General features: G+C 33.6%; 1 protein-coding gene across 28 annotated transcripts in view; it reads left to right on the top strand.

The window, feature by feature from the left end:
* The window catches only part of LOC106081014 (TLD domain-containing protein 2), a 585921-nt gene that overhangs the window by 549732 nt on the left and 9544 nt on the right, over positions 1-26645 (top strand). The window contains exon 1 of one of the 28 annotated variants that reach the window (XM_013242838.2): positions 1230-1253. The exons of 26 other annotated variants lie outside the window; for them this stretch is intronic. Coding sequence is in view for 1 of the 2 variants with exons in the window: in XM_013242829.2 (XP_013098283.1) it covers positions 7358-7396 (39 nt within the window). In the remaining variant the exon portion in view is untranslated. Of the gene's footprint in view, positions 1-1229; positions 1254-6859; positions 7397-26645 lie in introns of those variants that run through there. One more of the 28 variants, XM_013242829.2, reaches the window with a different exon arrangement.

Consider the following 26645-nt stretch of genomic DNA (forward strand, 5'->3'; position numbering starts at 1 on the left):
AAGCGAAAGAATAACACAAATTCATGTAACACACACTGAGCCAGGCGTGTTTTTTTACCACAAGTTTAAAATGCCACCAAACAAGCAAACAAACCACCCCTAAGACATATTCATAGATGCTAACGGAATAGAGATGCCAATTGCAGAATTGAAATTTGAACATTTCCAGGGTTGGGGAATTTTGTACAATTTTTTATGATAATAAAGGGTGATTTTTTTGAGGTTAGGATTTTCATGCATTAGTATTTGACAGATCACGTGGGATTTCAGACATGGTGTCAAAGAGAAAGATGCTCAGTATGCTTTGACATTTCATCATGAATAGACTTACTAACGAGCAACGCTTGCAAATCATTGAATTTTATTACCAAAATCAGTGTTCGGTTCGAAATGTGTTCAAATTTTGACAAATTTTGTTCAGCGATGAGGCTCATTTCTGGTTGAATGGCTACGTAAATAAGCAAAATTGCCGCATTTGGAGTGAAGAGCAACCAGAAGCCGTTCAAGAACTGCCCATGCATCCCGAAAAATGCACTGTTTGGTGTGGTTTGTACGCTGGTGGAATCATTGGACCGTATTTTTTCAAAGATGCTGTTGGACGCAACGTTACGGTGAATGAACACATTTCGAACCGAACACTGATTTTGGTAATAAAATTCAATGATTTGCAAGCGTTGCTCGTTAGTAAGTCTATTCATGATGAAATGTCAAAGCATACTGAGCATCTTTCTCTTTGACACCATGTCTGAAATCCCACGTGATCTGTCAAATACTAATGCATGAAAATCCTAACCTCAAAAAAATCACCCTTTACCTATACAAAAGACTGGGTCTTATATAAAGTATAGGGAAGATAATCATACAGTTTTGATTTGCATCATTAACATAGAGTAAGAATAAAGTGATACGGATAAAAGTTTTTCAAAATATAATTTTTGTAAGTAATCATTACAAAAACATAACTAGAATGTTTTATTGTCATTTTTATATTGGCTTTGTGATTTTTTTGAATCATTTAAAATGAAACGTTACTCAAACCCATTAACGGCATTCCTATTTTACACAAATGCTAAACAACTACCTTTTTTCCAAATCCATCACATATTAACTCTTCAGTTCGTTGATACCTATTGTCGTTTCATAGTGTATTTCTTACGCGTCGTGAATAAGAACGTAGCATTCCTATTTCAGTGTAATTATAATACAAAATTCGCCTTACAATGTTTACAACACCTTTAGAACGTTTTCAAAAGGTATTTCCCTACGACGTCTTCCATGAATTATACATAATTTTAAGAAATAGAATTTTCATTGAAATTAATTTTTTATGCCAAATAAGAGGGATATCTACGCTTATTTGCCAAAAGTAAAACAGTGTTACCGGGTTTGTTACCGTGATACAACATTAATTTTAAGGTGGGTTCTTAGTTCGTATTTCACAAGAAAACTCAGAAAAAAAAACAGGAATTTCAAAGGAATTTTTCTAAAAAAAATGAATTACTAATAACGTCATAAAGGGTGATTTTTTAAGAGCAATAGGAAAGTTTTTCAAAGAAACAGATAAAATTCAGAAAAATGCATGAAATCTTAATTCGAATCGGTAGTAAGGTTCATATAATTTAATGTGTGAATATTATTTCATGCAAATGTTCACACTTTGACTGCGCCTCAAATGGTCCATCCGTCCAATTTTGGCATACTCTTTCTAACCTTTCGGCCGGTATCTCACAAATAAATGCTTCAATGTTGTCTTCCAATGCCTCAATTGAAGCGGACTTGTCTGTATAGACATGAACTTTAACATAATCCCACAATGATAGTCTCAAGACGTTAAATCGCACGATCTAGGTGGCCAATTGACCGGTTCCGAACGTTAAATAAAATGTTCACCGAAAAAATTAATTAATTCAATCATTTTTTTAATAGAACCAAAAATTATTTTCAATCAAAAATGTGATTAAAAATGTTACCCTTTTTAAAATAAAAAAAAAAAAAAAAAAACATGATTTAAGTGGATGTTAATTTTTGAATAAAAGTAAAAATATAATCTTAGACCATAACATAAAAATTGGATTTACCTTGAAACAATTGTCAATATAATTTGCCATTTCTTGAGAGAACCTTTTTTCTTGACATAAAAATGTTAACAAAAACATAGCCGGCTGACGAATTATTCACATATTTTTTAATTAAAACATACCACTAGGATTATGAAATGACTTCAAATGACCTCATGCCATACAAAATCCCAAATAATTTTAAAAAGCATCATATTAAAATTTTCCAAATTTTTTGCCTGTTAAGGTAAAGTGCATTATTTTTATATAATTCTTTATCTTTATTTCTTAATCGTAAAATTCTAAGACGATGTAACGATGCTATATAGACCGACCATATTTATATATAGCTGCTATATAGATATAGCTGCCGGTTGAGGGTCTGAAGCCCATAAAAGCTGAATTTATTACCGGCTTCCGTTTAAATTCGAAACAATGAATTGTTTTAAGCCTACCGACATCCGAACCAAATGTGGTTTAGATCGGACTATATTTAGATATAGCTGTTATATAGACAGATCTGCCGATTAAGGGTCTGAAACCCATTAAAGCTTTATTTATTACCCGATTTTGCTAAAATTCGAAACAGTGAGTTATTTTAAGCGTGCCGATAGCACACCCAATATGGTTCAGATCGAACTATATTTAGATAAAGCTGCTATATAGACCGATCTCTCGATTTAAGGTCCATAAAAGGAGCATTTATTGTCCGATTTCGCTGATGGTGAGGCTCCTCGACATTCCTGTACTATACGGCACAGATCAGTCCAAATTTGGATATAACTGCCATATATACTGATTCATTTATGATATTGTATTGTGGCGAAAAGGGATTTATATATACAGCGGTCAAAAAAAGTATTCATCATTAGCAAAATTGATAATAAATTCACTTATTTTGGGTAATTGAAGAAAATTTAAAGTAAACAAATAATGCAGTTTTATGCAATAGTTTATTTTTCGTAATATGTTTTAAAATAAATTCAAAAAATAAATTTAATTAGCGCAAAAAATGCAATTTTATATAATAACACCAAAAACAGAACAAAAAAAGTATTCATCATTGATGTGCTATCATCAAAGTCAAATTCAAATATTATTTGGGAATCCCCCTTTTCTGTTTTATTTAGTAAAGGAGGCTTTGCCATTGACAGCAAATATTTAATTTCATTGAAAATATAGTTTTTGTCAAAATGGGTCGTAAGCAAAACGAGGTTTCTGATGAGGTAAAAGTTTTGATAATAAAACACCACAGGAATGGTTTAACTCAAAAAACTATCAGTGAAATATTAAATAGACCACGATCTACTATACAATCCATCATCAGAAAGTGGACAGAAACGAAAACTGTTGACAATAAACCAAGATCTGGTCGACCAAAAGCACTTTCAGTTGGAGATGTGCGTTGGCTAGTGCGGCAAGTTCAGAAAACTCCGAAGACAAATGCGACCATTCTTCGTCAAAACACTATGGAATATTTAGGGAAGGAAGTTACTACACAAACAATTCGAAATACACTCAAAAGTCATAGTTACAGAGGAAGAACTGCACGTAAGAAGCCCTTTAAAAATAAAATAAACCGAGTGAAAAGGCTAAACTTCGCAAAAATGTATGTAAAACAGCCCGAATCATTTTGGAAAACAGTCATTTTTGCAGACGAGAGCAAGTTTAATCTTTTTGGGTGCGATGGAAAGGTCATAGTGTACAGAAAACCAAATACAGAGCTTGAAGAACGAAACACAGTTGCTACTGTAAAACATGGTGGAGGTGGTTTAATGGTTTGGGGGTGTATGGCGGCTTCAGGAGCGGGAAATCTTGAAATTATTAATGGAGTAATGGATCATAAGTATTACATTGACATTTTAAAGAGGAATTTAAAAGATAGTGCTGTAAAACTTGGGCTTGGTAATAACTTTCAATATTATCAAGATAATGACCCCAAACATTCTGCTTTAAATACCAAGATGTGGATGCTGTATAACTGCCCCAAAGTCATTAAAACTCCTCCTCAAAGTCCCGACTTGAACCCAATTGAACATCTTTGGGAACATCTCGAACGCAAATTGAGAACGCGCAATTTTTCGAGCAAGAGTCAAATTCAACAGGTGATAATGGAGGAATGGACTAATATAGACCAAAATATAACCGCTAAATTAGTCCAATCGATGTCAAACCGTTTAAAAGAAGTTATAAGACGCGGTGGTCGAATAACAAAGTATTAATTTTTTTAAATTATGTTATTTATTTTTTTGTTTTTTTGCAATGATGAATACTTTTTTTGTTTAATTTTTTGTGTTCAGCTGTAAAATGGCCCTTTTTGTTCCAATAAATACTATTTTTTTCTTTAAAAACAATGAAATTGTGTACATATATATCACACAAGCACTACTGCATCATTAGTTTAATATGTTTTTATTCCAATTGTCTTTTGTAGACTTATTAAAAAAAAAAACATTGAATGATGAATACTTTTTTTGACCGCTGTATCCGAGGTGGTGGATATCCAAGTTCGCCCCGGCTTAACTTAATACCTTTTTACTTGTTTTTGTTTCGAAACTAACTTTTTATGATCGAAGTATTTTTGCAATGGAATGGTAAAGCCAGAAATACTCATACCACAACAGCAACTATTGTATAACGCGTTTCGATACTTGGTGAAAATCTCAACGGATTCTTTTAGGTGCGAAGGCCTCAAGGGCCGTACGTACGTAAGCAAGGACCATATTTATTCCAATATCCATTTGTCATATTAAATTTTGCGTACGTATCACACGATGTGTACAATTTTCAGAGTTGCTATTTTTGAAATTACATATGACATGTCTGATCGTGTAATGACAGCAAACAGCTGATTCATCTTAGGGTATACTTAGAAAGTTATCGGTCATTTCGATAACACCACAATTTGAATATTTAATTTTTTGCTTTAATTTTCCTCAAGGGGTTAATAAAGCTTAATGATTTAATGAAATAAAGCTCTTGTTAAGTTCCCACTATGGTCTTAACTGAACATTTACTCCGATAACTTCTTTCAGTGTTCATCGATTAACACCCATCCATTTACACAATCTGCTCTGTGTAGCATTAGATTTCAAAATCTTGTCTGTTTTGTATCTGTCATTTTTGGTTTGCACAATTTCCTCTTTGGCACGTGCTAACGATCACCAAACAAATCAATTTCACAAAAAACGGCAATAATTGCAATATTATTTACGAGTGATACGATGATGTCGAATCTATTATTTTGCTTATCAAGAATTTGTCATTAAAATATATACTAGAGATTTTATGCCATAATATATTTTTTGTTTGTTGTTATAAATTTTGTTAAACAAAATTTATATTTTTCATAAAAATTTTTTTCTATCATTATCTGCAAGCGAATTGATAGTGGTTTTTAGACGCCACTTTTCACATACACAACTACAATTAAGGTTTTCAGGCTAAAATATTTTTTATTTTTGCATTTAACAAGTATCTTATTTACTTCAATGCCATAAAGAAATCAATTAATAGGTTTAAGTAGAAAGGAAACAAAGATTATAGGAAGATTATCATTTAATAATTGGAAATATTTTCAATATTGTTGTTTGTCTAAAATGAGTGCCTACGAGCTACTTATACCATTAGGCGATTTTGTTAGGTTAGATAATAGAAGAACATTTAATTTGCAGACACTTAAATATGATAATGAGCTCTTGAGTTTTAGACATAAACAAAGAATAAAAAATTAGACGCAATACCAAGTTTTTGTATGACTTAAACTGGATTGAAACCAAAGCGAGTGATTAGTGAATAAACCCAGTTTTCTCTCCCAGAGGATGATTTCGTTTATACCCTACGCTACTACTGTGTTAAAGGTTACTCAAATGTTTTTAACATCCAAAAGGAATTGAGTTTTTGATCTCATAGATAAGAAGGAGTCGTTGTAGTCATTTTTGTCCTATCCGTCTTTCGGGATACAATTTCCAAGGAATCGTCTTGAATTTCGACATAAGCTTCTTTGTTACAAAATCTTTTGTAACAATTTTGCCATTTGCTCCTCATGGATTTCGTTTGACTTGTCATTTTTGCGACCACGCTTGTACCGTTGGAATTCTTATAATATTGCGTTTTCGTAAGTGACGTACCAAAATTGGTGCTAATGCCCCCCAAAACGAATCCATCACATAAAATTAATTCTATACCAACTGATAAATCATCGCCTCGGTGTCTGAGTGGCAAAATCACTGAACCCTTTTGATGACACCGCACACTCTTCTCCAACTCATAACATAGAATGGGTATCAAAATGTTAAGAAATCAAGTACTGCCACCTTGAATACACATTAGCAACAAATAGGTAGGCAAAGCAATAAAAAAGCAACAATGAAGGTGCATTTGCTCTTTCGAGTTTCTCTCGGCTGGCGCGCGTATCTCTTCTGACCGATTCTGGTTTTTGTCGGCAAATAAATAAGAGTAGTGGTTGTAGAAGTAAAACCGGTATAAAATTTATTTGCATTTCAAACAACAATAACAACACATTAAAAAATGTAGACTGACTAACTGCTAGTAGTATGTGTTCCCCACGAGTGTCAGATGACGAACTCGTACACCGCAGTAAATACGTACTTTGTGGCACCATCCAAGACAGAACGCAACTCATCAGTGTCAAACGATTATCAATGCTAGCCAGCAGCACCGACAACAAAAAACACAACAAAAACTCAAGCCAGTGTTGAGCTTTGTCTGTCTGATTGGCCAACTCGGCCCCCAGTACCCAGCACAGCCAACCTCCGAACAGCTGCTCTTAGTCAGCAGTCTAGTCTCATCAGTATGTTGGCAAACGCAAAACTTTACAGACGTTATTGTTTGTTGTGTTATTGAAATTTTTTTTAAATAAACTCTGACAAAAACCATTGGTTCAGCACAAAGAGAAGAATTGTGCCGGAGAAGATTTGCATTTGACAAATAGCAAATTGAAAAAAAAAAATAATTGGTTTCCAACGAAAGCTGTCACTGGATGGTCAGAGTCAAACTTTCCTCAAATTCGAATCGTTCATCGGTGTTTACAGTTAACTTCAAACGCGTAACGGCCGGCATTCGATATTTGTGTTATTTTTTAAGTAATCAGCAATTATTTTTTGGTCCAAAAATAAAACGAATATTCATTTGTGTTTAGTGTAGCAAAGAAACGAGAAAAGTAAATAAAAAAACAAATTATTGGAGATCATAAAAAAATATCGTGGGTGTTACAAAAACAAAACCAACTGAGACTGCAAGGCGCTAATTCACTACACAAATCTTTGTTCAAAAAAGATATGTGTGAATTATTATTAAATCCCGCCATGGAATGTGAGGTAAATCAAAGTCACCAAATTAGAATGGAGCCTAGCTCGTTGTTTTTGTGTGAACAAATGTTCACCTAAGTATGTGTAATTGAAATATTTGGATTAATGCACATGCAACATAAACTGCATTGCAAATTGAAGGCTGCCTAACATTAATTTCACTGTAATGGAAAGGAATAATCTTGTTTACATTTAGTAACAATTGTATTACAACAGAGGGTTGCACACATCTGAAGTAAGCTCCATTTCTGGTTAGAAAACCTATGCTAGAAGAACCTTAAAAAATCAATAAACAGTTTTTGCAGTAGATTGCTGACATTATGTAAAAATTTTCAAAAAAAATATCTGAGTGATCGTATGGCCCAAAATCTCATAGCAAATGTGTTGTATCAATTTGACTCCCTGATTTTACCACATTAGGTTTTCGAAATATTTTCTCACAAAGTTCCATATATTCGTGGACTAAATGTTATGATTTCCTTTAACTTAACCAAGTCTTTTCTCGACTTATTTAGCTCTTTTTTGGTTAAAATACTACTCTGGACTAGATAAAAATACTACTCACAAGAAACATTCTCTCACATAATTTTTTTGAACAATAAGTGCATTAAGAGTTACAATGAATAATGAAGAATTTTTCCATTTAGATAGCAAAGGCCATTTACAATTTTAAAAGTTATATTACTTCAATCATACGTGCGTGTCGTGGCACAGCCTATGAACTAACCAAATTCTTCGTTTCAGCAAGTTTGTTCGTCTATTGTACTTCAATATTGCTCAGTTCATCTAGGGTTGAAGTCACAAGTAAACATTAAAACTATTGAACGCACCATTCAACTAGATTGAGTACTCATTATATTTAATTGTATTAATGAATACCCTTAATATGAACACCTTTCATTAATTGTCAAATCAATGATCTTACTTTCACACCTTGCTCTCATTTGCTATTCTTAGTTAAGTTTTATCTCTGCAGAAGTAGACCCTTTTCGTTACAATAGCTTTAATATTTTATGGCCTTTTCTCGCTTAATCTGGTCTCTTGAATTTGAGTACATAGAAGGAGTTTATTTATAACTCTTTAAGATTAGAAAGAGACGTCTCCCTTTTTTCTACAAAAGGATTTTGTAGGATTACAAATACATTGTGGTTGTTGTAGCCACATTCTCATGTGGTGGAGGCGATCCTCGTCAAGCTCCTGTGGGGGTGCAAGCTCGCAGGTACAGGGAGGCCATTGATTATTTAAGGCGCGAATAACTCGCGTTGTCATATCGAGCATCATAGTCACTCGGTTATTGTGCAAGAGCCGGTGCTGTCCCGCTTGATTCCGCTGATTGTCCGCGACTGTCGATGGAGCTACTCCGTATGAAGCATTCCACAATCCGCAAGCTGTGGCTCGCAGCTATGCTTCTCGTGACAGCACTGAACACTACACAGTTCGAACCTCATTGTTCCAGCTTGTTTAGTGCTCACAGCCATCCGTGCCGGAAATATATTGTGGTATAACTAATTTGCCAATAATTGAAATATCTAGGCCAGGCTCACTAAATAAAGTTGCGGGAAGCGATCAGCTGACTTTTTTTATGTATTGACAATTCTCGCCATTCAGGATGTCAACTTGTTCTTTGTTTACATTCATTGCTTGTTTGCGTTTGATATTTGTTCCATTTTTAATTGGCAAATTTTGGCATTCATAATGTGCTTGGGGCCTTGCCACATTTTGTTTTCAGCAACTATAAGCGAACCCTGTATGTGGTTTAAATCTAATGATTTTTATCGATAGCTTAAAAAAACATGACTCAGGCCTTTTTTGAAATCATTATAAATTTGTTATTTGCAATTATATCCACCTGGAATTTTGAGCCATCCCCAAAAAAGGTGGGGCGAACAACCCTGCGAATTACCGGTCAATTGCGATATGCTCCGCGCTCTCCAAGGTTAAGGTTATCCATCATCTTGTCAGATTCTTAGAGTCCAATGGGTTTCTTAGCCATAGACAGTAAGGGTTCCGCAGAAATCGCTCTACGGAAGAACTAATGGCATTTTTGTCGGAACGATGGAGTCGCTCTATCCACCAGTTTGGTGAGAGTAAGGTCGTGGCTCTGGATATCTCCAAGGCATTTGATAGGGTCTGGCACGGTGCACTTTTATCCAAGCTTGTCGCTTTTGTTCGATTTATATCAAGCTTTCTCAGAGATCGCACTATACAAACTGATGTAGATGGGTTCTCATCCGATGAGTATACATTGACCGCAGGTATTCCACAAGGCTCTGTCCTTTCCCCTTCACTTTTTCTTATTTTCATTGACGATCTATAGGGTCAGACTTCGAATCCAGTCTTCTCGTTTGCCAATGACAGTAGTCTGTGTCATTCATATTCATTCGACCATAGGCCCAGTCCTCAAGAAATTGTGGACAGGAGGCGCATTATGGAGCAGACTGTTTCTTGTCTCACGAGCGATTTACTGACCCACTACAATCGTTGATATCTATCGACGGTATAGATATTGAGCAGTCAGATGCTTTTAATGTTCTGGGCATGAAGATACAATGTGATGTCTCTTGGTCAAAACAGATATTCGAAGTGTCGAAAGAAGCATTCAAGTGTTTGGGTTTTCTTAAACGGTGCAGGAAATCTTTTACCTCCTCTGATCTTCTCAATATCTATACTACCTAAATCAGGCCGAGGATAGAATATAATTCTCATATATGGACAGGAGCTCCATAATAATCCTTGGATCTACTGGACAGGAGAGTATCTAACTCTATTGCTTCTCTTGAACATCGTCGGAATGTGGGTAGCGTTTCATAATCATTTTCGATTTTGGCATTTTTGTCCGCCGGGGCAACACTGTGCGTCGTGCCGCAGTACGACATCTCTTTGGGGGGAAGTTATTACATAGCTGCTGTACCATTTTTTCAAATGGCACAGTAACTCAAAAATATCGCAAACAATAGAAGGTGATAATCACCGTAAACAATTTTTGCGTATGTTTTCGCAAGAATTCGAATCCGAGCATACGGCGGTCCTTAGGCGAACATACCAACCTCTGCCCCATGGTGGTCACCTACCTAATGAGCACTGTGAGCATGCTTTAAGGTTTGCTTGATTTAATACGACAACATGTGAGTAATAGTGTTGTTGTTATAGGCTTTTCTTCCAAATTTTGTCAGATGGATCTTAAAGGACCATCAATTCGATTCAATATTATATTCTTAATGCATTCTTCAATCGATCATTACGAAATTTGATGCATGGGATTATCTTTTGTATCTCAATGTTGCTAGTGATTTTCGCAGAAATCTGTTCAGTTTCAAATCTAGCTCCCATGTATATGTTTCGATGGATTTTAAATTTTAGAGCCATAGCCAGATGACTTATTAACTGGTTTTGGAGAAATTTTGCCTTACATTTTTTTTAATGACCGCCATAACTTTGTCGACTGTGGCATGTGTACCCCATTTACACTCATATCGCCATAGTAGGCTCATTAGCTAATTAACTTTGCGAAATCTAGAACATGAATATCTTATGATTATATAAAAACTTGTTTTATTGAAAAATATTATTGGGCTAAATGGGGATTTGGTAGGGATTTTAAAAATGAGGAACGGAAATCTTTCTGACACTGAAACACTAATTGGTAATCAACTATTTATTGCCGATAGAAAGCATACATTTACTTCTCAAACTAGAATTGTAACAATTTTTCATACATGTCGTTTCTCAAAAACCAAAATCTAAATGTTTTGAAAGTTTATGCAGAGATGGGAAACAATACTGAAAAAGTCAATGGAAAGCTACATCGATTGAACCAACTTCAACCATTGGAAAAAGTTTTTTTTTCAAATGCGAACTTCAATCAAACTCCTATGTGTACTAAAATCTCAGCAGTTTCGAAGCTCAATAACATCCGCTAAAAACTTTAAATTTTATAATTAGACACCTTTAGAAGTGCATTAAACATTTTTTGGTTGTTGGTTGTTATTATTTTGTCATCAAAAGTTAATGTTCTAACATGAAGCATGAACGCTGGAAAATAATGGTCAATTTTATTAAACTTCAACTGCGTTGGAGTTTATTATTAAGTGAATAAATAAAGTTTTTATAGAGTTGTTTTCAATTAAATATTTACCTATGTAGATTTTTGTATTGGCGTATGTATACAATAGATGTATGTGTACAATAGGTGGCTGTGCTTTGAAATATTTGGGACTCCTTTCTTATGAAATATCTACTTTGGGATTCCAATTTCCTCTAAACACCAGTGTTTTGTTTTTATTTATTTGTATTTTTATAGTACCTATATTTTGTTTCAATAAACAAACGGAAAACGTGACTCGTGTTCAAGAGTTGTTTTGTTTTTATCGAAAAAAATGTGCGATTTTCATCATATTTTCAGTTTCATTTCCGTAACAAATTAAACTTTGAGTCAGTATAAATGTGTGATTGCTCGACTACGTTTATTGTAAACTAGTTTATTTGGATTATATTATATATATATATTTTTTTTGGTTTGTTTGTTAGTTTTATTATTTGTTGAAACATTTTCCTATTTTCGTTAACACTCAATGAGTCGCATGCATTGTATGGTCTAAACTAACAAAAAAATAAATAAAATAATAATGCTTGAAAATTATGTCCATTATATGCAATGCAAACAGAGCTTTGCAATGTGTGACCCTCAAATATGGAGCACAATTGTTGAGGTGTAATTGTTAGAGGCGATGATTACACAAATTAATTTCATTGGAGAGCATGATATTGTGTGTACACAATATAGGGCTTAGAAACCAAACAGTTGTCATAAACTTTAAATCGATCATTTGCCCTGGCAATGAGGCTACATTAAAATAAATTGCAAAATTATGAATACAATTGGTGTTATTGTAGTTTCATGCAAGTAAATTGTTATGCGATAAATGGGGTCCATGGAAATTATGGTCGGTGTTAAACAATTTTGTTTTTTGATTTTTCTGTACCATCCATAATCTACTACCAGCGTGAAGTAAAATTTTGTATTGAAGATTTAAAAAAAAAGAGATCATAAGGGTTTACAAAAAACTTAATGTTAAAGCCCTTAAGCACTGCAAATCCCAAAGCTGTAGTCATAGTCCCATATACAATTTGTATGATTCTATCTTGCCATATTTTCGCACTATTTTTATAGGATTGCTTTATATTTTGGCTCAGGGCGCATTGAGTTATTGAATGTATAATGCATTATTTCGATGAAGGTCCCATGTACATACATAGTTCTTCGATTTTCCTTCATTGAGTTATATTAGATCAGTTGCCAGCGAAAGAAAATTGATAATACTATTGTTCTAGTAAACTATGAAAAGGCTTCAATTTAAAAGATCATTCATTAGTTATCCCTATTTTGTATTCCTGTAGGTATGTAAAGTTTTGGAACAGAAAATATGCTAGGAATATGGAGCATGACATGAAAACGGCTCTTTTTGGCTTCACTTTTATATTGAAATTATTTGTTTCGAACCAATCAAGGCGTATTAATCAGGTGGCCGCATTAACCCAGTTGATAGAATTTGATACGTAAATTAATTTTTGAATTCGCCTTACACATATAAACTTAAAAAAAATATTTGTTAATTGATTTTTGTTTGCTGCTGTTATGGTTCTTAAAGTTAGGTTATATTGGCAGCACGCGTCTAACACCCTCAATCGCTGAAAGCTTCACTCAAGGAACTTAGGTCCTTTGAGTAAACCCGAAATAATTTCAAAAAGCGCAAAAGAAAACAGAAAAAATTTAGGTCAGTACAATGTCAGACACTAGATGAAGAAGGAGCCAAAATGCATGATAAAACGGCGATAAGGCGGGCCGGAGAGTTCCCTACAATCTGCCGTTTAAAGCTATATTAGTCAAGAGTGGTAAAAGGACTATGCGCCCGAAGATCCTTAATCCTGCACCTAGTCCCGCAATTTCAGGACAGTGTCGCAATAGGTGCTCAACCATCCATCATGTGTCCAGGGCGACATCAAAATCCTAACATTGCAACGAGAGCAGTGGCTCCACCCTATCTAGGTGATTTCGGGAGATACACACCGTAATGACAACGTCATCTTAGTAGCTAACAAACTTTAACTGTCCTCTTCTAATGACCTGAACATCCCACGGATATCCAAAAGCTTCAAAAAGTCATACAAAAGGCCTTCTTGTGGTGATTGAGCTCTAGTCACAATCTTCCTATTTGAGCCCTTTGCTAGTAGTAAGCTAATTATTTTGTAGCATTCATTGTCAGCTTCACTTGCTACAATCGACCGCTACAATAACTTAGTGAGAGCTATTTAAGCCTGCCATCTTGGTGGTTTTTTGAGTTAAGCATTTGCAGCTAATAGGAATTTTGTAAATTTTAAAATTAGTTTTTTCTAGCTTGACACTCAAAAATTAATGAAGTTCTTGCTCTGATTGGTCGAAGCAAATTTGTTTGCTTTAGACTATTTTGTCTGGAGCAACATATAGAGCATATGTTTTTTTGTGTTAGAGAAAGTAAAAATTAATGATAAAAAGCACACATAGAATTTTAGAAAACATTCAGTGTACCATATTGACAGTCCATTTTTACCAAAAATGTTTTCAAAACTTGCCCAGGCATAAAGCACACGAAGTGAAACAACCGTCATCATCTTCAGTTGTAGAAAATATAAATTGGCATTTATATTTCTTCTTTTTATTATATATACTTTTATACTGGCATAAGCAATTTGCTGAAAGTTAAGCAGTCTATTTAACCTATCCCCAACTTTCTCCCCATTCATTCAGCATAATAAAATGCCATGGTTTTGTTATTCTTTTTTAAGAAGACTTAACAACTCCAGCCATCAAAAGGTGACTCTTTTCTCTCTCTTTTCTATGGCTGAAAAGTAGTTTTACCAGCTATGAAATCTTCCACACTTGTCGACTTCTTGTTTATGTGTTGCCAAGCTTATCTACCATAATATACGTTGGTTGTTATAAACACACATTTGTGCGTTATTTTAACATCATAGTTGTCGTTATACAGAAAACCAAGCATAGGAAACTTGATCGTTAACCAGGGGCCTAAGTCCCGCATCCGTAATCGATTAATTACCATTGGGTTTCTCATATTTTGGATGATGACATCCGTTATTGAATAATTCTATTCTAAACTTCGAACAGAAAAGGTGCTTCTTTTTGCCCGCAGCAATTTACTTATCGTAAACAAACAATTTTCGTATATTTTCAAGAAACAGGGCAAACAATAGGTCATTGAAGTATTTATTTTGATAAATTAAACAATAACTATAAAATTTTTACATTTTTGTCCATTATTACAAAAATTAGCTTTGTACTTAAAACAAAATTGGCAATGCAAATAATGAAATTGTCGACAAACATGACCAACGCAGAAAATTATGTAATTTTACCACTAAATTTAATGAAGCAGGACATGTTTCGACTTTTGACTAATCGATTAGTCGACTTTTTGTGTAAAATAGTCGAAGTCGACTTTCAATGATTAAAAAATCGAACAATCGATTTTGAAGTCTAATAGTCGAAAAGAAAGCACAGATATACAACTTTGGCATTGCTTATTGTTATTCCTTCTAAGTAGGAATTGTTTCCTATTTTCTGAGATGCATTTGGTTACTTTTTTCCAGATTTTAAATCTTTAGCTCGCAGAAGTCGTATTTAATGTGCAAGATTAAAAACCTTAAGCCTATAAAATGCGAATGTGTTTCATATGGGTCCAACTTTAGATATCGGTCCCATACTAACGTACCCACAATTTTCGGTACTTTTGCTACGAAACTCACATTTTTGTTTCAATTTGTATAAAATTTAGCTAGCAACATTTTCTTGGCATGGTTAAAGAATATTCAAATCCATGGACGAAGCGAACAATATTTTAAAGTAGCTCCCATATAGGGGAGCATTTCAAGACGGATACATTAAATCGGACAGAATAGAGGTAATTTTGTGTTTCTTTTGGGGTTTTATAGAGGAAGTTATGAGAATGTTCGTTACTCATATGTGCAATAAAAGTCTAGATTATATAGACCATTTCATGCTTTAATTCAATTACAAAAAGGTGCAGTAAACGGGAATGTGGAAAATTTTGCAATAAGCCATATTGGCTTTAAGATAACGGGGTGGTTTTGATATAAAAATGCGCCAATTTTTAATTTTTTATTCTTCCTGATAACTCCCCTTTATGCAAGTGCAAAGAAATGATTTTATCTTCATGGCAAAATTATACAATGACTTATACGAAATAGAAAATTATTTAGAAAATTTTGGACATATTTGACAAAAAGTCGATACGTCTACTTTTTGCAAAAGTCGACTTTGATAAAGTCGAAAAGTCGACTTTTTGCAACAATAAGTCGACTTTTGCTAGGGATCCCCAACTTGGGATCCCTACGTTATCCTCATATGTTTTAGTTCTCTTTCACATAAACAACAATTTATTGTGAAACAGCAATAAAGCGATAAAAACACTGTCATAGTGTTTAAAACGTATTTTTACTTATTTTGTTACTAGTAATACATTTTTTAAACAACCACCATTTGCTTTGTTTACATTTGAGATTCTAAAATAGGCTCTGCAGATCGAATTTTTTATTCTCAAAAATCGATAACTTTTTGACAAATTACGTTCATAAGCCATAATCCAATTAGTATTTACGGAAAGTAATACATCATCGAACAAAAACTCGCTCGATAGGGGATGCTAGTGTTAGGTCCCAAGATACGCTAAAAGCAGGTATCAGAAATCAATCAACTGACTTAACACATTTTTTACTCAGTTTCTCCGTTATCATCATTTTGCAATTCTATTTGATATGACTGATTATTTTGTTATTTGGACAATGGTCAAATTTCATACAGAATTGCTCCTGAAAGGGATTTTTTTTGCACCCAACTTTCATTTGACATTTGTCATCCTCAAAGAGTGGAAATAAATAGAAACATCCCAAGATTAAGACAACAATTCAACAGTCACCCAATGTTAGCAGATGTATTTAAAACCATTTCCTTACAAATATGGAAAATTTACTCATTTGATGCAATTGTATTTAAACAATCTACACTTATCGGTAGTAAAAAGTATGAATGACCCTTTGACCCTTTTCAAATATATTGATAAACTAAGTAAATTGTTTGTGTGTGAAAATTTTTATTCCATTAAATGTTTACTGATAACACAGCACGTTTTCTCTCAAATGTACTTTTCCATATACTGATACATCCATTTGCAATCGAAATTCAAAGCAGTGGCATGTCATGGGGCATTTCTTTTCGTCTGTTTAAATATTTCCTATCCACCGTGATGCTAAAAATTTATGTTTAATTTGCTAAAGTTGTTGTTCAGTTTTGCTATCATAAATTCTATTTTGACATTCTTCTTGTGACTTTTTATTGCTAACCCAATTGTCTCCAATATAGTACATATTAGAAGGCAATTACTAGTTATGGCGTTTTATTGAACATCGATTGACAGACAATTAACATTGGTTGGATTTTTTTTTTAACACAACAACTTTAATTGAATAGATAAAGAATTGAACAATAATAATTAAGTGCATAGATGCGACAATCGTTGGCCAAATTTTAATTGTCACTTACTATGTTATCAATCATGTTGTGATTGAATATTTTAAATGATTTAATATTAAACAAAAATGGTTTATGGCAATGCATATCCGCCGATAACAGACTTTTGTGTTCCAGACGTCATAATCAAAATGTTATAAATATTAATTTTTGTCCGATAAGTAAATATTGCTATCGATAGTCAGCCTTGTTCCACTGCTGCAGGAGCTGTTTATATATTTTTTTATATTAAATTATCAATTTTTAAAAGTTTTCAAGCTTTATGTCTCAGTGGAATGAAATTACAACGACACCAAAAAATTTTTGAGTACACAAAATTGTAGCCAAGTTTGAAGGGCGCGCCGATGGGCGACCCCACTTTGAGGGGAAATTTGTAATGTCGCCTTCATTGAAAACATTTATCTCAGTTTCTCGCCAAGATTCGATCCCAAGTGTTCAGCGTCACAGGCGGACATTCTAATCTCTGCGCCACCGTGGTCTTCAACGCAAACAATTTGCAAACTTCATATCATAATTTTAAAGAAAGTTGTATAGAGATTTCTTCAATGCAATATTTTATAGACTATGTTTTACCTGCAAAGGTTTTAAAAGTTTTGCCTTATTACCTTCATTATTTTCATTTTTTTTTATGAGTGGTTTTTCAATGTATATACGAGGGTTGCTTTTTATATTTCGAGATTGGACAACCTTTGTGTTGCAATCTGCCAACTGACAGGTCTATCGCAAAGCTTGACATCTTTGCAGTTATACTTACTCAAAACGTTTGACATACGAACGCTATTTGTGTTGTTTTACAGTAAATTAAAAGATTCATCTCGCCCCAAAAAAATTAATTAAATCGCGAATGTATTCAACGCAAACAGTTTGCAAACCTCATATCGTAATTTCAAAGAATGTTGTATTGAAATTTCTTCCATAAAAAAATCAAGGTTATATTTTATACACTATGTTTTACCTGCAAGTTTTGCCTTATTACCTTTATTGTTTTCATCTTTTTTATTGGTGGTTTTTCACTGTATTACATCATCAGTTATTCAACATAACTTTGAATTGAAAATATTACACCATAATGTCAGCTTCTAATGTACATTAAAATGAGTCACCGCTATAGAAGTTCAACAAAAACCATGCGGCTTTAAAATTATGAATTTTTTAAATAATTATAGTCGAGAGGCAATTATAGAGTTTTAGTCCAACATTTTAATGTACATGTATGCTTAGAAGTGTATGAGTATGGCGATCAACAATGATATGTGTTGTTTATAAAAACCCAAATTTATTAGCTTATTTTAGGGATTTCAACAATAAAACTTCTATAGTTAGATTTGGGGCATAAAATCTTTGGTATAAACTTTTGGTATTCTATTTGAAGATAAGTGAACAAATATGAGGAAATTTTCTTTTAAAAATTATCAACATCTTCGAAAAATAGCATTGTACAACCTGATGAATCTTTTGAAAATATTCCCCAATCGGTATAGCAAGCAATTGTTTGATGTTCTCAACATACTGCAATAAAAAACAAGTAAAACGTGCCGAATCTTATATACCTTCCACCATGGATAGCATTTGTCAAGTTTTTCGCCCGGTATCTATTTCTGACCAATCAAAGAAAAATGGATAAGAATTAGTTTGCTATTGGAGCTATATCAGGCTATGGACCGAATCGTGCCGTGTTTCCGGTGGATGATGGAGACAATAGTAGAAGTCATCGCGCAAAATTTCAGGGCAGCTCTATAGGGGCTCAAAAATGGGAGAAAAATGGGATCAGGTTATGGACCGATTCATAGTTCCTCACATATGTTGCCAGCATTAGTTGGGGAAAACCACAGCTGAAAATTTTTTCTGTAGATCTCGCTAGGATTCGAACTCAAGCGTTCAGCGTCATAGGCGGACATGCTCACCTCTGCGTTACAGTGGAAGAGAGTATAATAAAATAAAAATAACCAAAAATAAATACTATATGCAAAATTTGTAAAACAAAGATGGTTTATATTTTCTATTGTATGCGTTTCAATGCACGACGCTCTTAATGCAGAACAATTTGTTTGCATGTTTTTACCTCTTGAACAGTAATACGTTTTCAATATTTCAGCAGATTTTCCCAACACAGCAGTCAAATGGTTGCTAAAGCAGCTGTAATGTCTGCTTTCAAATTTTCAGTTGTGTTAGCAAACATCGAGCGTAACAACTACGGTTCACAAATGACAACATTATTGCAAATTACCCAAAATTTGTTAATGTGGTACTCGTCGAGAAAAATGTTGTGCAAATTATTGGCAGATTGGTAAAAAAAATGCTCTTGCATTGGCTCTAGAAGTGAAAATCGGGCGATATACATATATGACAGCTATATCTACATCTGAACCGTTTTCCATGAAATTCATCTTTAATGTCGTCGAGAAAAGCGTTGTGCAAAATTTTGGCAACATTGGTCAAAAAATGCTCTTGCAGTGGCTCTAGAAGTGAAAATCGGGCGATATACATATATGACAGCTATATCTAAATCTGAACCGATTTCCATGAAATTCATCTTTAATGAAGCAAGAGAAAATGCTTCCTGCCATATTTCGAGAGAATCGGTCAACAAATGACCATTTGATTGCAATATTACTGCAAATCCGACGAACATATATATGGGAGCTGTATCCAAATCTGAACCAATTTTTTCCAATTTCAATAGGCTCCGAAAAACATGCCCATACCAAATTTGAAGACGATCGGATGAAAATTGCGACCTGTAGTTTGTACACAAGTTAACATGGACAGACAGACGGACGAATCAGAAAGTGATTCTGAGTCGATCGGTATACTAATTCACTAAGTTATAAAACCCTGTAGCATAGTAGTGGTGTAGGCTGCAATTGGTTGAACCTAGTTTACTATAGTTTATGCATACCCGTTTATCAGACCGAAAGCTTAATTAAAACTATCTTCCAAAATATCTCTTATCCCAAAATATCGTTAAAACCTCAAAATGTTAGTCTTCACTGCAAAATAGATTACTCTAAAAGTAATTCGAGTATATCGTGCACATGTCGCATGGCCATAATGACATTTGTTTACTGTATAAGGCCATATTGTGTAAAGTACAAAAAACAGCATATATTATATTGTACAATATATAAATGGTGTATCTGTTAAAACATGCAAAGAGATACCTTTGATTTTTGTGCTGAACAATTACTCGTCATTGCTTATTGTCTACTATAAAGTGTCAGCTTGTTATTGATTTTAATCGATTGTTGGCATACAAGTTCTATACGTGCATGTCTCATCCTTTTTTTAGTTGCATTTTTAAATAATTGGAAACATCTTCTAGACTTTGAACTTTTTCATAAAAATCCAAAATAGACAACAATTTGCTACTCCATATGAAGATTGCATGCTACGTGCTGCTGTTATTAAATTGTTCCATTTTATTTTATCACATATTCATTCACACCAGATGCACAAAGATCATTAATTTGTTTAAATCTCAATTTGAACAACGTCACCAGCAACAGGTGGAATGTAATTGGGAATTTCTACAACTTTTACTTACACAAAACGGTAAAATATCAACCACCATAACAACTGTGAACAATTTTGTTAAAGCCAGTATTATTGTAAACGTTTGTGTGTGTGTGTGTTTTTTTTATTTTCAAAGCCAAACTTAAATTTATTAATTTTTTTGTTGTTGTTTTATTTCGCTATGGCAGTGTCTATAGAAAAGAAAGAGGAACAATTAAAAACATGTAGTCTATATATTTAACTAAATTGTAGTGGAGAAAAAAAAAAACTGGGAAATATTGTAAACTTATTGACATTTGCAAGACAAGGCAAGGGGGAGGTGGGTATAATGGCGCCAGGAAAATCAAACAATGAAATATGGCAAAAGCAGCAAACAACAATCGAAATACATAGCAACAAAAGCATACATATATCGATGTCTATACAAATGACAACAACAAAGAAAGCATGCAATGTCACTTGGTTTCACGAATACCGCTGTTATATTAAAACATCCGTGTAGAACGCTGAAACGACAGATGGCAGCATCCTATCTGCTGACGTCTGTCTCTTCGTAGTCGTCCTCAATGTGTTTGATGAACTCGTCAATTTTGCTGCTATGTCCGTTTGAAATGTCACTTCACTTTAATGTGTCAAACTATGACGTCTATTTGTCTTTATGCGATTTTGTGTCTATAGAGTTGTTTGATAATCTTTGAATAACTTAAACATTTTTGATTGTTCTCATTGTTTGTTTATAATAGAAAAAATATCTTATAATTAATTTATATGTACGAATAGTTTTAAAACATTTCAATTGATACACTTACTCATACTTGACGTACTACTGATGACGGTCAAGAACCAATGGTGTATTGGCCATTCAATTTAATTTGTTCAATAGTACTTGAGGGCAGTAATTTTTTTTTTGTTCAGTCTCAAATAGAATATTTTGTGGAACAGTTTCTTGCATTGAATTTGTACAGACATATACAATAACCTTGACTGAGTTTTTCAAATTGTAATTGTATTGTATGAGTGTTATAACTAATAATATACGAATTCTAAAGGACAACAAAACAATATGTAGAAAAAACTCGCAATCTTATCGATATCATCGATATTAAAGAATATTAATTATGGGTTCTTGGGATTATTCAACCAAAATGTTTTCTTATGTTCTCATTGAACTTGGAATTTAATAAATTTTAAATTAAAAGTGTTTCATGGATTGTCGTTTACACAAACCGAAACTCCAAACCTATAGAGTATATTCAAAGAATTGTTGAAAGCTCGAGCTCAAAATATGAAATGAAAAAATATTTTCATTTTCATATGAAAACATGCTGACAAAATGTCTTTTTGTTTTTGTATTTACCCGATACAGGCATCAAATATTTTATGAATACGTAAAACAAAAATTTCATTTTGTGTTTCATAGAAAGAAGATTGAGCCCCTGTTATTATAAGCGGAAGAAAAGGAAGGAACATTTGAAGTTTAAGTTATGACATTCTCCATCAATATCGTCAATATAAAACGAATGTAAAATTAAAACAAACACAGACGAGAGTCTTAAAACGAATTAGTAGCAGGATTTAACTATTAGAAGGTTGCGTTATTTGCAGACAGCCAAAAGTGAAAAGACCTTATGAAGATTAAAAATGTCACAATGTACCATTAAAATGGCATAAATAGAAAAAACAAAAAAAAAACTTCTTCTGAATCCTGTATTATAACTCGTATAAGTACTGAAAATGCTGAGGGGTTTAGCTCTGGAGGGAAAAAGCATGTCCGCCTATGACGCTGAACGCCTGGGATCGAACCCCGGCATTTGTGAGGTACTATGCCATGTAAAACTTTTCTCCAAAGAGGTGTCGGACACGGCTATAAAAAAAGATCCCTTATCATTGAGCTTAAACATGAATCGGACTACACCTATTGATATGTGCGAAGTTTGCCCCTAAATATGTTAGTTGAAACGGGTAGAGTTTTTTTTAATGTTGAATCTAAGTGAATCTTCCAGAATAATATGTCAAATTTCAATGCAATTCAACCAGTTTTAAAGCAGATCAAAGAATCAATTTAAACAGGAGCTAAATCTACTGAAAAATAAAATTTGCCTTATGACAACATACCGTACGATTTGTTTGAACTTTCCCTCGACAATTGCTATCTTTGTATTCATATACATCAAATAAATATGGTAGCGTCACGAAAAAGGAAAATGTCTTCATAAATATTTTTCTTGTCAAAATGTGTGCAAACACTTCAAATCTTTGCTGAACTTACATTTTTAAAATTCTTGCCCCATTTTTTTTTAAACAATTATTTGCTTTAGCGGAAAATTTTAATACTTTTCTTTTTTATCTTAATTATGACAGTGCAAACAATTGAGCTGATAATTAGAAAAGAGGATGATGGGAAAATAGGGGAACAGAAAGCCTAATTCATAATAATTTTATATAATTTTTCGATCATTTCTTTTCGAAACTTTGAATTGAATTTTAAGCATTCATAAAGTTAGATTTTTTAAACCTTCCAACATAGAATGGGAATATACTGGTTTCGTTATTCCGTTTATAACACATCGAAATATTGATCTGAGACCCAATAGTTCCTATTAGTTAAGGTCGGTTGGGATTGTAAATGGGATATTGGTGTATGCTGCCAAGAAACCGATCTTGGATCATGACTTCTTGAGCCTTTACATAGCGCATTTCTTATGCAATTTGGTTAAGATTTTGTATGAGATGTTATGACTTCCAACAACTATGTAAGGTATGGTCTAAATCGATTCATAACCTCATATAGCTCCCATAAAAACCGATCACCTGATTATATATCTTGAGCCTTTAGAGGACGCAACTTTTATCCGATTTGTCTGAAATTTTGTACAACAACATCTACTATGACCATCATACGTGCCAAATATGAACTGAATCAGTCCAAAACCTGATATAGCTCCCATATGAACCTATCTCCCGATTTTACTTTTTGAGCCCCTATCCCGATTTTACTTCTTGAGTCCGCAATGACTTCTGCTTTGGCCTCCAACATCCAAACCAAGTATGGTCCATAAGCTGATATAGCTCAAATAGCATGGTAATTTTTAACTATTATTCTTTGTTTGCCTATGAAGAAATACCGGGCAGAGAACTAGAAAAATTCGATTCATGGTGGAGGGTATATAAGATTCGGCCCGGCCAAATTTAGCACACTTTTACTTGTTTTATTTTCATGAAGTGGAGTTAAAATTAACTTCTCTCCAAAGAGGTGTCGCACTGCGGTACGCCGTTCGGACTCGGCTAGAAAAAGAAGGCCCCTTATCATTGAGCTTAAAACTTGAATCGGACTGCACTAATTGGTATGTGAGAAGCTTGTCCCTGTTCCTTAGCGGAATGTTGGGCAAAATTTGGATTTGGAGTTAAAATTATTAAAATTTTTGACAGTGGCGTAGAGGTTAGCATATCCGCCTTTGGCACTGAAGGCTTGGGTTCAAATCCCGGCGAGAACATCCAAAAAAAATTGTCAGCGGTGGTTATTCCCTTTAAAAAATATTGTTGACATTTGTAAGGTAACCAGCCATCTTAAACTTCTCTAACAAGTGGTTTCGCTAAGAAGCACTCCGTTCGGACTCGGCTTAAAAAAGGAGACCCATATCATTGAGCTAAAACTTAATTTTGACAACCTCAATGTTTGTGGGGCCTTTCCACTTTGTGATGTCGGCAAGGGGCGTAACCTTCTATTAGTTAGCCCTGACCGGTATAAAATTCCAGCTTGACTGAATAATATAAGGTTATATCCTTTGCCGAAAATAAAAAGTGGAAAGGCCCCATGAACATTGAGGATGTTAAAATGTGCCGATGAATAGGAGAAAACGTAAAAAGAGAAAGAAAACAAGATGACACCCTAATGGCAAGTACTATCAAAAGTTTAAAATGTTGTATATCGGAGAATTACCTCCCACAACTTTCTTTAGTGAATCCTGAACCTGTAGCGAAATTTTTACAAACACATGACGACGAACAGCGATATTCATATGACCTCCATATTGACATAAGCCGTAGTTGATGGTTAAGCCAAAATGTTGTTTAAATCGACTTTATTAACCTGTTGCCCACTATTTTTAATTGGTAAATAAGACTTGCCAATCTTTTGTGGTATTACAATTCAATAGAATTTATTAAGATAACTTTTAATTTTTATTAATTTATTTCAATTTATTATTCCGTCATTCGCAATAAATGTAACTTTTCTGTTAGCCTCTCTAATTTTGAAGAAACATACCATGGCAATCGTACAAGTAGATGTAAGTTATCCTGCAGTAATCCGATATCTAGTCATCATGAAAATATTCTGACATCTTTCAATAAAAGGAACTAAACTCTTAAACTTGAGGGCGTAGAAAACAATTTTTGTGTTTTTCGAATACGAGACAAGGAACTAGGCGCATACCTGCATTTATGTAAAAATTTTAATCACTCCTTGATTGACCTATTATATATGAATTAATATTTAGTTTGAGCATTTGAGATGGAATAAAAAACTCCTCTGCTTGTTCCCATAATTAATGCTAATTAAATGATATTAACTTTGTATCTAAATAGTAATTTGTAGCGGTGAGCACTCATCGATCGAGTATATCCACCCGCTGTGTGTTAGACGTTGTGTCAGTTTTATTACTAAATACGAAACGTGTTGATAAAATTATGAAATGAATTAGGCGCGAACGGAGATGGTACGGGATTCAAGTTTCTCAGAATAAAAGTTAATATTATTGAGAATAAATTGTATTTTGCGGAAATTTTAAATAATTTTTTTTTTTATTATTTGCCTGAATATTGTGCAATATGAAATGAGAACATCTAATGATTTAAACAAGAAACTTCTTTTGTATAATGTTTCGAAATCTAAAAATACTTTATCAGCCACATTTTACTCCCCAAAGTTTTAGCATTTTGCATTTTGAAATATGTATGTTAGTTAGGTTGGTTTAGATGAGATTCAGAAGAATGGTCCGCAATGTAGACAAATTCCACCTTTCCACAAAATTTCGATAGGTCAATTATTGTTGTGCTCAATTCCTTCAGCGCTATGTCCCTCTTTAATGAGTAAGCTAAACCTAAAATGGCAAACGTGACTGATGACAGTTAACTGTCTGCACCAACAAATAACTGATTTTTGTTTTTGTAGGAGGTCTAGTCACAAATAATTGAAAGATTTCCTTAGCCAATTTTCAAACATTTGATAACTAGAACAAAAGTGTGTCTCTAAATAAATATTAGTCACAGCGGCATTGACTTAGATACAATAAAGTTCTTGTTGTGTTCCCTTTTAATTGTCCAAAAAAATCAAAATTTGTCATTGTTATTGCTTAATTTGGATTATTATCTAAGAAAACTACGTACTTTGCTGGCAACAAAAAAAAAAGACTTTGAACATTTATTAAACGAAATACTTTGTCAGAATTTGCTGATAAAAAGTGTGAAGGACATGGCATCTCTGACATGAATTGCCTATTCTGCACTCAACACGACACAATTGCTCTAATTCCCTGGGTGGTCAAACATTGCCTTCTCTCCCCTCACTCTGTTACTCTCAACTCGATGTTGTCTTATCTCTAGCGCCCATATAATCCAAATATGGGGAGAATTATTTGATTTGCTTTGATTTTTCATGTTTGACTTATACTTGTATAGTCTCGAGTGCACTTCACATTGACTTTCTTTTTCGTTTGTATTTACCTATTAACTCTTCAACTAAGAAGTGCCATAATCTATTGTTTCTAATTTGCCACAATATTTCCTATAAATATTTGAAATCACTGTCTAGCGTTTCATTCACAGTTTGATTCTCAAAATGGTTAAGAATACATTTTTTGAAAGACGTTTGCTGCGCATTGCGCGCCGCCTTCAACATTTAAACACAAAAAAGAAAGTGAGTGAAATAAATTCAAATTTCAAGTGTTTTTTATTGTGGAATGGTAATAAATCTTTTTTAATCGAAAATTTTTAAAAAGAAACTGGATGTAATAACTCGAAATGCAAATGAAAATTTGCCCATGAACATTCAATTAAGGATCTGGGGCAAACTTCTCACAAATCAATGAGTGCTGTCCGATTCAATTTTAAGCTCAATGATTAGGGACCTCCCTATTATAGACG

The sequence above is a fragment of the Stomoxys calcitrans genome, chromosome 2 (genome assembly GCF_963082655.1).
Source record: "Stomoxys calcitrans chromosome 2, idStoCalc2.1, whole genome shotgun sequence".
Taxonomy (NCBI): domain Eukaryota; kingdom Metazoa; phylum Arthropoda; class Insecta; order Diptera; family Muscidae; genus Stomoxys; species Stomoxys calcitrans.